General features: G+C 44.8%; 1 protein-coding gene across 11 annotated transcripts in view; it reads left to right on the forward strand.

Moving 5' to 3' along the window:
* The window catches only part of AGAP1 (ArfGAP with GTPase domain, ankyrin repeat and PH domain 1), a 639,080-nt gene that overhangs the window by 508,728 nt on the left and 111,976 nt on the right, over positions 1-18,376 (forward strand). For 4 of the 11 annotated variants that reach the window (XM_021924443.2, XM_021924435.2, XM_021924436.2 and 1 more), the window contains one exon: positions 10,918-10,992. The exons of the other annotated variants lie outside the window; for them this stretch is intronic. In XM_021924443.2, the coding sequence (XP_021780135.2) occupies positions 10,918-10,992 (75 nt within the window). The remainder of the gene's footprint in view (positions 1-10,917; positions 10,993-18,376) is intronic. 11 annotated transcript variants of the gene reach the window in all.

Consider the following 18,376-nt stretch of genomic DNA (forward strand, 5'->3'; position numbering starts at 1 on the left):
CCCCACACTCTCCCTTGGATTTGCGCCTGTTCTTTCTCTGGCCGTGCACCTGGTAGTGCAGAGAGGAGGGCCTGGTGGGGGGGCACTTCCACACTGATCCAATTCAGTCATTAACCCCACTGAAACCTGACACGGCCTGCGTTCAGCTCACTGTGGAGGGGTCACCGCTGTCCTGCTACTTTTTTTTCTGGCAGTTTACGTGTCCTACCCTATCTGTAAGTATGTAACTTCTTTTCCAAAGAATTGAAAAGGAAAGAATATGAGAGAACCCCTAAATAATACATTTGTGGTATAGATTGATGCGGTCAGACAGTCAGCCCCTGGACTCCGTGGCTCTGTGGAATGGGTGGTTTAGTATTCCTTTTTCTGGCAACTCACTTGGGGCTTTTACAGGTGCAGTGAGTTTTGGTGAAAATAGCCAGTGGGCACCTCATATCTTGTGCCCCACATATTCCTATTTAGGACAGTGTATTCTGGATGCCTGGGTGACTGCAAATCTCCTCCTGTGTAACTTTGTCACTGTTTTTCCTGTCTCAGGAAAGATGCTCATTTTGTCTCCCGACTGTAGCAGTTGGGGTTCTTGAGACCATTCCTGAGTTCAGACCTTCCCAGGGGAGATGAGCGACCACAGATGTGCCTCGGTGAATTTCACAAAGCCAGCTTAGCGTGACCCAAGTCTCCAGCTTTACTGAACTTTGTCATTGTTATTAAAAAGATGATTTTAGTGCGCTGATTAGAAGCTGGGATCCAAATTCAACATAAGCACAAACCTTTTTTTCCCAGTGGGCCAAAACTCATTTCTGATCATTAAAAGCTAATCCTGAAAATTAGCTGGAACATGATTCAAGCATACGTTGTAATCTGTTAAAGGCAAAAATAATAATTTCAAGCAGTGTTCTGCGTCTTTGTGGAAACAGCTGGTCTACCCCAAAGAGCAGCAGGAGGCTATGCCCTCCTCCCACAATTTCAAATAAAATATAAGGAGACAGCACAGTATCCGGAAGAACTGGCATTGGTAACTTATTGCCTCCAAAGAATATTAGTTACCAAACATACTTTGAAAGCCATCTTCGCAATCGTAAATTAAATAGTACTTCTTTCAGTCACAAGTGAATGCCAGTTGGGGCAGGCTTTTGAGTTGTTAAGCAGTTCAGTACCAAATATGACATATAGTGTGTGTGCCACAGTAAGATTTCAAATTGTCATTAATTTGTAAACTTTAGTGAGGAGAAGAAATGACATATTGTGACGAGATAATAGTTTTCTCTGTGTGTACTCCAAGCTATCAAATACTTCCAGCCTTTAATTTGGCAGTGTTACTCTTGGCATTTTATTCAATGGAAACGACTAAAATGAATGGAAGAAAAAATAATATTCCTGTTCAAGATACTTATTAGAGTGTATTTGATAGACTTTGTTTTCTAGGAAAGCTTTAGACTTTTAGAAAAATTGAGGAGATATTATAGGTAATTCCCATAGGCTTCCCACCACTTCCCCCTGACAAGTTTCCACTGTTTTATGTGTGTGTGTGTTTTGGTTTTTGTTTGTTTTTATGACAGGGTCTCACTCTGTCACCAAGGCTGGAGTGCAGTGGCGCAATCTTGGCTCATTGCACCCTCCACCTCCCATACTCAAGCGATTCTCATCCTTCAGCCTCCCAAACAGCTGGGACTACAGGAGTGTGCCACCGGCTAATTTTTTCATTTTTGGTAGAGACGGGGTTTCACCATGTTGGCCAGGCTGGTCTCAAACTCCTGACCTCAAATGATTTGCCCACCTCAGCCTCCCAAAATGCTGAGATTACAGGTGTGAAACCACCATGCCCACCCTCTCCCCTGTTAATTTACCTCTTTCATTAGTATGGTACATTTCTTACAGTTAATGAGCCAATATTGACACGTTTTTATTAATTAAATTCCACACTCTCTTTGCATCTCGTTAGCTTTAACCTCATGCCCTGTCTCTGTTCCAGGATCCACATTCTATTCCGTTGTCACGTCTCCTTAGCCTTCTCTTGGCTGGGACATTTTCTCAGACTTTTCTTGTGTTTGATGACCTTGAAGGTCTTGAGGCATGCTGGGCCAGGTGTATGATAGGAGTCCCTCTATTGGAATTTGTGCAATGCTTTTCTCAGGATTAGTCTTGAGTGAGGAGTTTTGTGGAGAAAGACCACAGGGTGATGTGCTATTTCCATCCTATCCTGCGAGGGTATCTACCGTCAATTTTATTTATGGCTGCTGATGTCGACCTTGATCCTTTGACTGGAGGTAGTGTCTGTCAAGTTTCTCTGCTGTGAAGTCATTGTGCCCCTCCCCAGCCCATGCTGCACTTTTGGAAGGAAGTCACTCTGCACTTAAGGAGTGGGGTGTTAGACCCCCTGTCCTTGAGGGCGGAGTGCCTATGTAAATTATTTAGAATTATTTTGCAGGGGAGATTTGTCTCTGTCCCCCATTTATGAATATATTCAATGGTCTATTTATATTCCTATGGACCTGTGAATATTTATTTTGTAATCTAGCCTGCTATCCAATACTGCTGTGGCTCAGATTATTCCACCTGTGGCTCCTAGGGGCTCTTCTGGCTGCTCCCGCGCCCTTTGCTCCTGCACCCCATCTCTGTGGGTTTTCTTTTGTTTGAGCACTTTCCTTCCTTTCGGTCAGTACAGGGTGCATTTTGTATCTTTCCTGCCACAATCTTAGAATCAGCTGTTTCCCCAAAGAGCTTTGGTTCCTTTTACCAGAGAAGAGTATTAGAAATCAGTGTCGTGGAGCTAGGTGTGCACATTGTTTCTGGGGTGCCATTTCTTGGTTCTCTTGGCCAACAGAGTAGAGAAATAAATGTGTGTATACTAACCTGCATATGCATATATATCTACAAATGTTTCTAAATGTAACCATTTGTATCTATATTTAACAGATTTCATATTCTCACTGGCATAAAATTGGAAATAACTAAGTGTTTTAACATAAGGAATGGCTACAACTATGTTATACTACCTCCATGATGCAACCGTTATAAGGGACAGTTTGGAAAACTATGAAAACACAATACTTCACATTAAAAAGTAGTACAGGTCTCTGTTGAGTTGTGTGTGTATACGGATAAGAACTTTAAAGGAAAAATGGAAAAGATAGATTAGCCATGGCTTATTCTTAATATTAAGTTAACATAAAATTAACTTTGCTTCTTCATTAATATTAGTCTTCCTATGAGTTCTTGCTGAAACCTGAATGAAGTTGATGTATTTAATTTTAAATGAAAGAAATGAGACTTTTTTTTATTCCGTTGTTGTGTTAGCCCTGCAGTGCTTTTGCAGGCCCTCCCAGATCAATAATGACCTTGTTTACTCATTCACAGTAACCAAAGAGCATGCTAAAAAGTTGTGAAGTTACAGTCAGAGCAGTGTTATGGGAGGAAATCTGTGAGTGTTTAAAGGAAGATATTTCCATAATAGCGAGAAGAGTCCGGAGTTGGGAATGCTTCCTTTGTTTTTCCACGCTGATCTTTGTATTAATACTTGATTGACTGAATAAATGCCATGTGTCTTATGGGTTTCATGATTTCTCAAACCATACATCAGGATACTTTTGGGAATTTCTGGAGAAGTCCTTAAATGGAAAAGCTAAAATTATCTCTAGTAGATATTTCCACCAGTCTTCAGTTCAGATGGCTGACATATAAGAGGAACACGATTGACTGGATAACCCTGAAGTGTATCATTTCACCCGCTCTAGTTGTCAGAACTCAACTACAAAGATGGCAGATCAAATACTTCCAGAAGGGTGGTTGTTTGCCATTGTGGAGGCTGGTGGTCCAGCGATCACAGCCCCCCAATTACGGCCCCGCGTGAGAGCGCAAGCAGCAGTCATTACATAATTATACCTTTGATGAGTTGCTTGAGCTGCCCATTGCCTTTGAAATATGATAACACAATTTGGAGTTTGATTAAAAAAACAAGTTTTTTGGAATGTTTGAAAAAGATTTTGTGTTTAAGAAAGAAAAAAAAGAACCAAAAGGCCTGCAATATATTCTGTTAGAGGAAATTAAAAAGAAGAAAGGGATGAGGGAAAAAAAGAGATGAATGTTTCCCATTATCACCCATTTCTGTCTCAGGAGGGCTGAGGTGGCCCCTCCTCACCAGCCTCCCCATCCCTGCATCCCCAGCCCCCAGCCTGCTATCCGCTTCACAGAGCAGCCAGCCAGTCCTTGGAGAGGGGATGTGAGAAGGGGCAGAAGTCAGGGGACCTGCGGCTGCTCCCAGGCACCACTACTGCTCAACCCACACAATGGTGTGACCACAACTGATCAAATCTCACAAGAAAGAGGTGCATGTTACTCCACACGTCATTTGGTTTTGAAAAACTAATTTGAACCTCATTTTTTTCTAAGTGAGAATTTGGTTTGCTGTGTGTGTGTTTTCAATTTTGATTGCCAAGTATTCAGTCCTAACGTATGTTACGATTGGAGTGCATGTAACACTGTGCAGCCGAATAACTAGACCTAGAAAATAAAACTGATCACGGTGAAGTTATTTTCTAGGCAGGGGATGCCTCATGATGCTGGCTGGGGCCCAGCCACACCGGAGGCCTCGTCGGTTTCTGTTCTCGTGCTGTTGTCATATACCCCGCAGAAGGGGAAGGCCGGGAACCATGGAGCCCCGGTGTCGATTCCCTGACAGGCCATCCTCCAAAAAGGCCTTTCCTTTGCAAAATGAACAGGCACTCCGTGAAAACAGGGAGAGAAGTTTCTGTTTTTCACTGATGCATTTCTCATGTTCATATGACAATGTGCAAAACAAAACGTCTACATTAGAAATGTATCGTGAAGTTATATTCTACTTCAACTCACCACTTTTCGCTCCCTGTGAAAACTTACTCTTGGTGTTGTACCGAAATACCCGGTGGATTTGGGGTGCACCTGTACCCTTGATCTCTGCCTCTGCGTGTTTCTAGGCCAAAGGGAAAACCAGCTCTCTACCTAATTGGAACTTCTGGTTTTATTGCATATCCTGGAGGTCTTGCTTCGTTTTTATTTTCCCTATTTTCCCGGCTTGATGGTATTTCCCGGGTGCACCTACATTAGCCCGCTATGGAGAAGCCCTTGGCAGTTTTCACAGAGTAAGAGGTTGAAAGAAGCCACCAATGTGAAAGTTGTATTTGCTGTAAAGAAAGCCATTATAAGTTATTGGAAACCAGATTCAAATTCCCTAATTCGAGACTGATGACTTTTATTTCATGAGTTTTACTTAGGTATTTTATCTTCTGTGTTTTGTGGCTCCAAATTACGAAGACTATTGGCCTTGCCAGAAACTGATCACGATAAAGTTATTTTCCTTCCTGAACATGTGTCCTATATATTTGCTTGGCCTCGGGTTTTGTTTAATCCCTTCAAAGGCCCTTTGAACTGACGTTTCAACATGACTCCTTCTCTGTGAGGTCTCCGCTAGGAAGCGGCCATGATGTCAAGCCCCTTCACAGCTAAAGTAGTGAGTTCACATAGTGGAAGAATCTTCTGGGTTGCATCTTATGAAAAAAAGAAATCCACTGCCTTTTTATAAGAGAACAGAACATTTACACCGTCTTGTTGAGCAAATGAACGTTCAAATGGCCAGCACAAAAGAAATCCCCAATCTCTAACCTCACAATGAAATCGCCACGGACAAAAGATCACGGGATACCGGGCACACTAAACTGGAAGTGACACAAAACCACAGCAGAATCCGCTCACACCTGCCGAGGTTCCTGGGGGATGGTCTTTATATCAAGAATCCTGGTGCCGCAGTGAGCCTGAAACACTCCGAGGAGCAGAGACGCTCCCCTCGGCAACGGTGGCATTTATACTGATGGCATCTTTAAAAATAAATTAATACGCGTCTGATGTGGACAGAGAGTAGTGCTGTCTGACAAGGTGGTCATTTGACTTTTCTTAGGGGTACAAATTTACACTCCCTTCTATGAATAGAGAGAGCTATTTGTTTCATTCGGAGACAAGACATTGTTAGAAATGAGTGGCACACCTCTTCAACCCAGCCCCTTCCTCCGTGGAGGTAAAAAGATCCTATTAGTTCTCGTAATTGATTCTGAGGGCTGCAGCGTGCCTCATTTAGCCGGCCCTGCGCGGTTCACGCCAGGATGTAATTCATGCACACTTGGACGTCCAACATGGCCGACGCGCCTTGGACACACAGCCTCAGCGCTGCATCATTTTTTAATCAGCTATCTGAGGAATATTTATCTGATCAACAAAGAGTGCTGTCAGGAGGAGACCAGAGGTGACATTAATAAGCCTGTGGTTTCCTGGTACAATGATGGAGGAAGAGTTTAGAATAAAACCCTGCTCGTTTGAGCATGCCGGCAGACTAAAGAATATTTTTATTCTGCTTATACAGAGCCAGTCAAAAGAGTCTCAGGTGATAAGTTTTCAGGCATTCACATGTGTTAGTTTAAAAAAAAAAAAAAAAAAAAAACTTTTAGAGAAACAAATTAACAAATTTTATTTCAGAATAAAAATTGAAGTCCCTCATGTTGCAAGAATCCAGATGAAAAGCTGTAGCTTCTAAAAGTAAGGAGAGGTGTAATAATTGGGAGCTGTTAACGCTAAATGATTCCAGCTACTCTAACTTCGTAGAAAGACGTAGTAAGCTGCACCCTTTCCCCTTCTGTCTCTTTGAAAAGATTGTGACTGTTAGTAATTACAAGGAGTTGAGCATATTATGCCAGGCCTCGTTTGGTCATCCAGACACAAGATTTGTTGTTTATAACTATCAGATGCCTTAAGAAATGTTCTGTGAATTAAAGTTTCCATCAGGCTTTCTTCTTTAAATGCATCACTCTGGTGTACACCACGTGAGACCCTCACGAGTGGAGAGACACCCATCCCATCTGCCAACCTGAAGACGTAGAAAATACATACATAGCCAGTGTAGACATAAAGCACACTTTGTCCACGTTAGGATTGTGGTACCAGAAGGTGCCACAGTGATCTCTCTTTATAATTCAAAGACTGCCTTATGAATTCAGTTTACTAATGCCTTCGGTGTTCCTCAACAGGAGGGCTCTGTGTGTGTTTGCAGGAAAATTAATACCATTGTTATGATAAGGGTAAACATTTTATCTTAGAGTTTAGGAGTGAGTCTCCCTGCATTGTCTTAACGTGAGTTTTTCAAAGTTTTGATCCTTTTAATCCTTAGAAAATACCTTCCAGCCAGTATGATGATGCGTTTTCCACGTGTGTTTTAAATTCCCAGCAGTCAGCGGTGATTCTCTTGTTGTACCTCTTGCTGTGATACCCACATGTAGCACTCTTGTGTTTCACCTGAGTTCACGGTTCACGTTTTGGCACCATTGTGGGGACAGTGCTGTCCTCCCACGAGTGGCATTCTCTCCCCAGGCCCACTGACTGTTCCGTGTACCCAGATTAGAGCTCAGAAAGTTCCATTTAATTTGCAGACTAAAGTGAGAAGAGATCAATCTCGCTGTCTACACTGGAGCTGACAATCAGTTTGTACCACATCTGAAATTATACCTGTGGGATTTCATGTCCATTGAGATTTGCATGTGTGTTTTTAAACATGTGAGAGAGTGCTGAGACATCCCGCCGCGTACATAGCTATGGGAGGCATTGTGAAACTCTGTTCACGGAAGAGACTTTTGCCTGTGCAGCAAGCAAAATAGCAGAGTGGAAAACACTAACAGAATGCCCACACCCTGCTGCCTTTTTAGTCAGTAATAGGTGAAATTTTGATATCAGAATAATAGGTTTTGTGAGAAATAACATTAGTAACAAAATCAAAATAAGTTAGCCTGTGTTTAAGAGGAAGAAACTGTATTCATGAAAATAAAACAGGAATTTGACTAACACTTTTATTTGATTTTAATTAAAATAAAGACCTGGAAAGTTTAGTCTATAGCTAGTGCCCCTGAAGTCCCCGAGAATCACCTTTTATTCCAAAGGCCTGAGACCAGAGGGAGGCTGCCAGTGGTGGGCAGTGGCCAGGTGGCACCGAACATCAGCTCGGAGCCTCCTGGTTCCATTTGGTGCAGGGCCTCCGTAGCCCCGGGCGTGATTCCAGGCAGCAGCATCTGACATAACCCGAGGTGTTATTGATGATGATAGGATTGTATTTTCTCGTTGAGAAGCTTCTAAACAAGGGAACTTAGAGCAATCAATGTCCCCGGAGACCGATGCACGTATCAGGACCTTGGTATCAGCCAGAAAACGTCCATTTGTTTAAGAGGAAGACACAGGCACGACATTTTGCACATTAAAATGGATTATTTCATCAATAGGTTAATAGAAAGCCAGGCTGCAAGTTCACTTCCTGCTTATACATCCTGTGGTAATGGGAAAGCGGAGTGTGAAAAATGCAAGGCAGAGAGCAGGCGAGGAAAGAGGCTTCCTGCACCCCAGCATCCCTCCCCTCCCGAGGGGTGCCCAGCCTCCATGCTGCCTATTTCTATGTAAATGTTGCAGAAAGAGGTAAGTTGTACTCTGAGGAGTGCAGCCTCCTCATGGCTACTTCTTTCTGGAACTTGTGAAATACTGTCCCAGACACCAGAGCTGCAGCAGTTAAAAATTAAGCCCGTGCCTCATTCTGCATCATTATGCCTGGGGCCCCTGGTACATATCCATCAAACATTTCTAAAGCGCACATTTGAGAGCTGTGACGGGTTTGGTTTCCTTCGTTCCTCATGCAAGGTATTTGTACCCGTGGGTTCTGAAGATCCTTTTCCCAGGTTTGGAACTACCTGAGACAGATACTTAGGTAGGACCTTATAGATAGTGAAGAAACCTGAAGATATAGACATAAGGAAGACTTCACTTGTGAAAAATTAAATGTAGACCCATATCCTGTAAAACTGCAGATGCCTGCTAGTTTAGAGATTATTTCTTACTAAATTATTGGTTGATTTTTTTTTTTTTTTTTTTTTTTGAGACGGAGTCTCTCACTGTCGCCCAGGCTGGAGTATCGTGGTGCGATCTCAGCTCACTGCAACCTCTCCCTCCAGAGTAGCTGGGATTATAGGCATGCCCTACCATGCCTGGCTAATTTTTGTATTTTTAGTAGAGACAGTGTTTTTGTCATGTTGGCCAGGCTGGTCTCGAACTTCTGTCCTCAAGTGATCCACCCACCTCAGCCTCCCAAAGTGCTGGGATTACAGGCATGAGGACCTGGCTTATTTGTTGATTTTCATGCTGCAAAGGAATTGTTAGATGTGTTTAGTTATAACAAGTTAATATCACTTTAAATCAAGAGGCAACTAAATCACAGCCAGTTTTTACTTGTGAGTGACGTAAAATTTGCATACAGTGCTTTATCGCAGAATTTTATTTACTTCCTTAAAGGTTCAGGTTTGTCACGTATGTTTTGTGTTGTCTCTACAAAGAAATCCAGTGTAGTTAGAAGCACTTGAGATTCATTTCTGCAACATAACTCATCACAGGGACCTAGGCATCACCCTGGGTCATTTTGTGGCCACCAGAACTTGGTGCACACGCAGAACCTACAACCACAGCCTAAACTGTACTGTTTGAAATTGAGAATTTTGGCTCAAACACAGCAGGCAAGAAGAGTTAACCTGTCATAAGTCAGGAACGCATTGGGGTTGATTAGGGAGCTGACCGTTGGCCAACTCATGCCTTGGCAACCAAAGGGTCAGCCTGGCTGCCTGCTTTGTGGGCCTAAGACCTGCCTCTGGAAATGTAAAGGCCTGCCTGTCCCAGATAAGCACTGCTCACCTGCATTACACAAACGGCCACATAGAGCCCCGTGGGAGCGTGCACTGGTTTCTCTTCCTGCCTGTGGAAGTTGAGAGAGACAGACGGTCCTGTGAGACCCCTTCTTCAGAAGGTGAATGGCAGTGACCGCCACTAAGCATTCGGTCCAGCAGGCCGAGCCCTCCAGCCCTGTGACCTGGGGCTGTGCCTTTCCCTACATTTGCCTGAAGACTTGAGCCACCCTCTTTAACTCTTGGGTTTTTATAACGTATCTCCTGAAGGGAGAGAGAACGCCTCAAGTCGACGTCTTCCCTGCCACAGATGTCAGCATTTCTGAGTTGATGGTTGGGAGGGTGGGGGCCTGGTGGAGTGGGGAATGTGTCCCTGGAGGTTGGGGGTCCCATCTCAGTGATCCAGCCAGGGACTGCACACAGCCTGCGTGGTGGGCCTGGTGCTCCCTTGTTAAATTGCTTCTCTTCTTAACCCAGCGTCCCGCTGTCGGTGACTAGGCGTTTTGTCCTTCCTTCTGAGAACCTGAGGTGGCGTTTGCTCTTCTGGTTCCCAGGAGCTCCATTTAGAGCCTGAAACTCCCCCAAGTGTCAAAGAGAATGGACTCCTCCTTTCAAGACAGCAGAACAGCACTAGGGTTTTGCTGCTGTAGATAGTGCCTGGATCAAAAATCTGTTTGGGGAAGACAACTTCACTTTTAACAGCTCTTGGTTTTAAAACCTACCTTCTGCAACACATAGGCATGAACTGCTCCTAACCAGGGTCTCTTGATTTGACATGCTGCTAATATTTGGCTGAATCAAAGGGCTTATGGTGACTGGCATCATAGCTCCTTCAAATGGCGTCATCCTTTCTCAAGGCAGAGGCCAGTTTTTGTGCTGTTTTGAGTGGCCACGTGTGAAACCCAGCAGGACGAAGTAGGCTTCTGCGCGTGGGTACTTCTTTGATGTGAGATGCGAACCTGATGACCCTGGTCCACCTCCGGCCTTCCCGAGTTCCTCTGTTGACTGTGGGGGAGTTGGAGGGCTCGGGCCAGGGAGCTCCATGGCACCCACCCGCTTCGCGCAGACAGCTCTGAGGCAACGTCGTGTGCTGCTTTGACCTTTTTTTTTTCTCCCCTTTTCATTTGTTTTCTTTTCCTTTTTGTTTTCTCTCTTTTTCCCCTCTCCCCTTTCTGCTCTCGGGATGCAGCCAAACGCAAAGCATGGAAACTAAACCGTGTTGGTAGCCTGCGAAATATATACAGCAGCAGCACCAACACCGAAGGTAACGCCTCCACACCTCCACCTGCCCACACCTCCACCTGCCTCTTCCCGCCTCATCCCCTGCCCGCCCCTTCCCTTTCAACACAGGCATGGAAATGCAATTTGCCCAAAACCGCATGCTCCCTTATTGTGTTTGCAGAGTCATTCCTGTGGTCTTTTCATCTTTTTGTTTGTGTGTTTTATTTTACCATTCATGTTCCTTTCAGCTTACTTAAATTTTGACCTTTCCCTTCAGTTGTAGAGTAGTGATGTTTAAATTACTTCAGAAACCTATTTTCTCCTCTTTTTTCTTTTCCTTTATACATGTGGGCACTCAGTGTAATATTTCCCAAGTTATTACAGTTTTTAAAAGTGTTAGTATCAGGTGTAATGATCTGTAGCCAAATACAATAGTGTGCCGTGACATTTAAGTAACAGTCTTAATTTGTTTTGTGGAAGCATTCTCCATAATGCTCTCTGCAGCTCTAATCCACAGGCAAGCAGGCCCGGGCCATTTGCATGGGCTGCTATTGCTTGTAAATTCAGTATTTTGTTGTGTTTCTAAAGGTCGTTTGGTGCCAAAGTTCACAAATTGACTTGCGTTGCTTTTTTCACCGAAGACAGCCGTCATTGCTTTTGTATAATAGCAGATTGAATTTTTCCCCCACCTTCATTTGAACAACACAATTATAAATTGCCTTTTTTTTTTTTATGATTACAAATGTCAAGGGTCAGAATTATTTTGATGCCAGGCAAGGGAAAGCCACCACCATCCACCCATGCACACATAAGGGAGGCGGGGGTATAGGAGGTGCGATGCAAAGCAGGTCACAATCCAGCGATCTTGGTATATTAGGGGGAAATTTTTTTTCACTTAAGTGCAAGCCAAATGGGTCAAGTAATCGCAAGCTCGTGCCCTAACACTAATTGACTTATTTGGGGATTATTATAACTGTAATATTTTTCTTAATGTCACTGTTTTCTGGGCTGTTGATTTTAGCGATTGCCAAGCCATGGCATTAAATCTCTTGTAAATTTTAAATTGCACGCTATTTCTGTAAACAAGTCCCTCTCTTCACATCCCGGTCATTAACCTTTGCTGATTTATATCGCCATTCTCTTTTTTCTTTCTTTCACAATTACTCCTGTCTTGCTGCTGAAAGCCCTGCTCTCAGCCAGGAAAAAAAGAAAAAGAAAAAGAAAGAAATCTGGAAAACAAATCTACATTTTCACTATGGCTTGTTAAAGAGCCATTTTTTAATTTTTCTTTTTTTTTTTTTTTTTTTTTTTTTTTTTCATTTCTCAAGGGGAAATTGTTGTCTGTTAAGATACCAATGGAGCTTGGCCTGGTGGGTATCTTCTTTCAAAGCACTCAAGAAACACCAAATGAAAGGGGGAAAAGAATAGAATTTAAGAAACGTCACATTCAGTATCGTTTTTGTTGCATTTTAAAGCGTATTAGTGTACTCTTTTCACTGTTTTTTAAAAGTTTTTCAACTTAGCGTGCATATCATTTCTCCTCCCTGTGTACTTACCAAATATGTTGGGGTTTTTTAATTAATTTATTTATTTTTGTATGCATGTAGGTTTGTCACAACAAGTTTGTTTATTGACTTGCAGCCTTTTTAAAAAAAAATTGTGAGGTCTGATTTCAAATGCAGTTGTATACAAAATTGGGGGATAGCAAGGGGCATACCTCCTTAGCCTTGAGGGCAAATGGTTCCCTGAGACTTGCTGGCCTTCCTGGAGACGCTGGTGGGTGACACGGGACCCAGTAGAACCAAGCGTGAGGATTTGCAGCAGTGCGAGCTTCTCGGCCTTAGCTTCTCAGGTAATACACAGCATCTGCTCTGCCCAGCACTTCGGAGGGGCGGATGGTGCGAATTCCTCTCTGAAATCTGTCAGTACTGTATAGCATTGCAAACTTGGGGTCCCTCTGTCAGTAGCTATGAAAGGCATTCCTGGGGATATTAAATAGTGACTGCATATCTAATTGTCCCTCACATTTTCTCTCATTTTTCTCAGTTACAGTAGGTTTCTGTTTGGTGTTCAAGGTCATGTGTGAATTTTCAATTAAAAGACAGCATTCTTCATTTACTTTGGGTTTAAGATTAACATCTGTACACATGCAATCTCATTTCATATGGTTTTTAATAATATATTACAGAATTCAGACCAGATGCAGTGGCTCATACCTGTAATCCCAGCACTTTGGGAGGCTGAGACGGGTGGATCACCTGAGGTCAGGAGTCACTCGACTGCACTCCAGCCTGGCCAACACGAGTGAAACCCCATCTCATACTACAAAGTACATTACAGAATTTATAAAATTACATAAAATAATTATCAAATTCCTTTCTGATTTGCAGCCTTTTGATGTGTGATGTTATCACATATTCACTGTCTATAAAGTGACCCTTCATGAAAATTTGTATCCTGAACTTTTTAGCTTTGGTTTAACCTCATGTCTTGAGTGTTACACTAAATACACTCATCCCCAAGTGGAGTACCTTTTAAAGTGGCCCACTTGAGTGATTTACTCAAAGGCACCCAAAAAACACCACCCAAGTAAGGTGGACACTAGAGTTTCCTGTGTCTAGAGGGAGAACTTGAGCTTCAGGGATAAGGGGAGACACCCGCTGGGAGATGGGAGTGGACTCAGCTGTTCTGGAACTTTCCTCGGGATCCAGGTTTAGGAGAGATGGGCAGAGCCACGGTTTTTGAGTCTAAGGATCTCTCTGAAGCCCTTTTTCTTCTATGTCCTCTCTCTTCCGGCCCCTGGACCACATTATCTCATTTAATCTTCACACTCCCCTTGCCAGGTAGGTATCATGTGATGGATGGGAAATTGGGATTCTGATAACTCAAGTGATTTTCTGCAGAACAAGCTAGCATGTACCAGAGGCAGGACGTGTGCCTGGATCTCTTGACCCTGGGACCTGCTCACAGATCCACGTGGAAGGAGTTTGTGGATGGATATCAGGAGTGGATAAAAACAAACAAAACGTGCAAGGGAAACGCACAGACAAGATTAAAAAACAAAAATATTTTATCTGTTGTCTGTCCATTATGGCTAACACTGAAACCGAGATAGAAACTTTGGATATATATGATTGCACTAATGTACAAACTTTTGTTGCTTTTTAACAATGAACTTTCTCAAGATGGGTGAAATTGAATATTCTTCAACCAGAATACAGCTGTAACTTTTCCATCTCAGGAGCTTGTGAATGGAAGGGTGTCTTAATGATATGATCCTCCAATAAACTGCTGACTCCCAACCCAACGGAGAAAAAGCTCTAAATACCAGATGACTGAGGCTAGACTCACACATGTTCAACTCTAAAGTAAGTGTATTGGAGAAAGAACAAAGTGGACCAAGTGGCGGAAGAGTGGACGTTGTGCAAGAGGAAACTCGGGAGGGAGGCCTCTGATTGCTGCACGGCAGGGCAGAATTGCACAACACCTGGACCCATCTCCAGGCCTTGCCTGCCCCATGCCGCTAAACACAGATGATGTTGTCAACCGCTGTGAGTTGGGTGAACACATGGGCTCTTTCAAGAGCGTTTAAGCTCACTGTGTTTGCAGAAGAAAAGTACTTCCAGTACCTAAACAGATAAAGGAGAGAGGTTTTAGGAAACAAGGGGGCACTTCTTGGGGTACCAAGCCCATTCCTTGGCAGCAGAACGAATACTTAAGATAGGCCTCTTCACACAAGTGATGACGCTTGCATGCAAGTGTTAGCGAGATTCAGTATTGGCCTAAAGTCCTAATTGGAGCCTGTCTATAAAGGCTCATTTCTGTGGATTTAGAGCTCGCCCCAGCAACAGACCTGGGAAACCTCTGCTTTGGGTACTTCTCTTCACGACAGTGGGCTAGATTGCTGGAACCCAGTCTCCAACACTGCGATTCCAAGCATAGGCGTGGCCATGGAGAAACAGCAAACCTCCTTTTGGAGATTTCATCACAGATACAGCTTCGGGCCTCTGGCCTGCAGTCAGACCCGCACCTGCCTTCTCCACTGAACAGCCCAGATGGTCACTGTTTCTCTGAGCAGATGTGAGCAGGCCTAACTTGTGGGCCATTCCCTCTACCACTCGTATTCTTGGTCACAGTTCTGAGACTTCAACTCATTCACAGTTAAACAAATTACAGACCCACATCTGAGAATGATGGTCTTGCTGAGTGTGAGGTAGGCCTGCCTGCTTGTTCCTGACTCAGCTCCCTGCCGAGATACGCCATTTCCTATGCTGGGTGCTGGGGCAATGGAGAGGGTAAGGGTGCACCCGCCTACTGCCCTCAGGGAGCTTACTGTCAGTCTAGGAGGCTGCACAAAGGATCTCATGCAGAAGGAGGGAGGAGGCCCTGGATGCTCTGGCGGCTTTGTGGAGAGTGGAACTACATTTAATTTAGGGGTCAGGACAGGTGTCACGGCCTGCGGGATGTGACAGGAACCACAGCGACCGCATCCTCGGCACTGAGCAATTTCCTGCATCCTGTCGTGCACCCCTAGCAGAGGGAGATCTTTTCCTCCTTGTTTTATAAAGAAGAAACCGAGCCTGGGAGAAGGGCAGGTGTGAGCCCCAGGAGCTCTCAGGGAGATGGGGCTGGAATTTTGGGTGGAGGCAGCAGCCTGCACCTGGACGGGGCTCAGTACAGAGCCTGCCGCGCCCTTAGGCTTGAGTGTGAGGTATGTGCAGAGGATTCTTCTGGGACTGGGACCGGTGGAGGGGACTAGATGATCCACAGATCTGCAGACAGCCATCATCGTCATCTCCAGCAGAGGAAGATGGCAGCCCTGCCTGACAATCTGTGACCCATCGTGTTGTGTGTTTCCTGAAGGACTCACTGCAGTGTCTGATCAAGGCCCCCGCCAAATGCCCCAGCAGTCTCCCCAGTGCCCCGTGCAGGTCCCCACTGTGTGAGGCTGCCTTCCAGAACCTGCTCTCTGCAGTGAGCGTTCTCCAGGCTCAGACGGGGTTCTCTTTCACACTGAATCACTGCTCTTGTTTGTACAAGGCAGGCGTGGGCACCAGACTCAAGCCCAAATCTTAACTCAGGTGGTCTTGGTTCAGTCCCACATCCCCACTTCATAGCTCTAACCTTGGGTTCTTGATGTGTCTTCCTTGTACCTCGGTTTCCCCACCTATAAACTGGGGTGATGACGCCCACTGCACAGGGTGTGGGGAGGAGTCGGCAAGCTAACATACCTAGAGACGTGGAACATGGCCCCTGCATTGGTCCTTGCCTGAGACCAGAAGCCCCAGTACTCAAGTACCCAGATTCTCTCTGTTATTCAAAGAAAATTGCAGTGCTTGAATATTGTTTAAGTAGCCAGGAACAGAGATTTGATAAGAAGCGTTGCCTGTGAAGCATAGGGGGGGAATTTAGAAATGAAGCTTAATCTGTTTTCTAGACTTTTAAACCTACCCTCCTGCTTCCATTTGCTTTCTCCATCTGAGAAGAATCGTCAGTTGTAGAAATTTGGCTAAAAGTGTGAGCTGTCGAGTCACACGCGCCTGGGTCTCATCCCCTCTCTGCCACTTCCCAGCTCTGTGGCTTGGGATGCTTTCCTGGATCTGTCCTTCCTCTCTGCTCTTTTCTTCCTCTCGCACGGAGACAATGAAACCTACCTTGAAGGGTGATTGAAGAAGAAATGAAGTGAAGCCTGTGAAGCGCTTCCCACAGAGCTTGGCACGTGGGTAAGCTGGCCACCGTGGCTGCTATTAAATTGCTATACAGACTCATTTAATAGAAAAATGACCCAAAGACTCCATGGAGAATATCTGTGGACTATTCGGTGGGCCTTTTTCATGTATCAGTGCAGAGCAGAGCGGGCCAAAGCCAGCCCTCCTCAGTGATGAGCAGCACCAACTAAGAACTAATGCAGGTAGGCTGGGCTCAGTGGCTCACTCCTGTAACCCCAGCACTTTGGGAGGTCGAGGTGGGCGGATCACTTGAGGTCAGGCATTCGAGACCAGCCTGGTCAATGTGGTGAAACCCCGTCTCTACTAAAAATACAAAAATTAGCTGGGCGTGGTGGTACATGCGTGTAATGCCAGCTACTTGGGAGGCTGAGGCACAAGAATCTCTTGAACCAGGGAGGCAGAGGTTGCAGTGAGCCAAGATCGTGCCACTACACTCCAACCTGGGCAACAGAGCAAGACTGTCTCAAAAAAAAAACACTAATGCAGATAACTTCAGATTAGGGAAACACTTGCACGGGAAAAAACTAATGCAGGTAACTTCAGATTTAGGAAACCCTTGCACGGGGAATAACTAGAATTGACGTTTTAGGGAGAGAAGCAAGATTGCTCATTTTTCTAGCCCCCTCCTTTTGAAAGGATGACAGTGTTGGGCATCACCTCGGCGCTGGGCAGCACCTAGGAGAGGAAGCCCCCCGTGGACAGTGGAGGGTGCCACTGCAGGTTCCTGGTGAGCCCGGGGGCCGGGTCTCGTGATGGCCATGCTGGACTCTTGCAGAGGAACCCGCCCTAGGCCTGCCCAGCGTGACCGTGTTGACTTATTCCTATAATTAGGAGCCCAAGGGGACCTCTGCAAAGTGGGGAGTGTGTCAGGATGAATAACAAATGGTTACCGCTTAGGAACGAGATAAATCGAGATAAATCACAGCACGCGCCTCTCATTGCTTTCTCTTTCTAAACTGAACACTTGGGCCTGGAGTTTTCACAGGGTGTCTGGGACGGAGAAAGTACAAGGGAGACCTCAACACTCACCCCTGCCATATCACAAGATGTTTTCAATTTGCAGTTAGGTACCTTTTTTTTTTTTCTTTCCAAGAGCTTTGTTTTGGAGTCTTTTCTTAATTTAAGACATGCATGGGCCAGGCACAGTGACTCACATCTCTAATCCCATCACTTTGGGAGGCTGAGGTGGGTGGATTGCCTGAGTTCAGGAATTCAAGACCAGCCTGGGCAACAAATTTTTCTCTACAAAAAATACAAAAATTAGCCAGGCGTGGTGGCACACGCCTATAGTCCCAGCTACTTGGGAGGCTGAGGTGGGAGGAGCACTTGAGCCCAGGAGGTGGAGGTTACAGTGAGCCGAGATGATGCCATTGTCCTCCAGCCTGGGCAACAGAGACCCTGTCTCAGAAAATAAGAGAAAAAAAAAGGCACATATGGCATCCTACAGATCTGGAAGCCAACGCTTTCAAATGGAGTTTCTTTACACATGGCCCTTGAACTGCTATCCCAACTCTTTATGATGTGTTTGAAAAACAAAAGCGTCCTTTGTACGTCATGAGAACCTTCCCGGGGAATATTTAGTAGTTAAACATTCCTAACCTTGTAATTTACCTGTGGGGATTTGCTTCTTCGCAGAATTAATCACACTCTTCTAAATTAAGCCACAGGACAACACCTCTGTTGGACTCTCTTGGCTTA

This window comes from Papio anubis, chromosome 10, assembly GCF_008728515.1.
Source record: "Papio anubis isolate 15944 chromosome 10, Panubis1.0, whole genome shotgun sequence".
Lineage (NCBI taxonomy): Eukaryota > Metazoa > Chordata > Mammalia > Primates > Cercopithecidae > Papio > Papio anubis.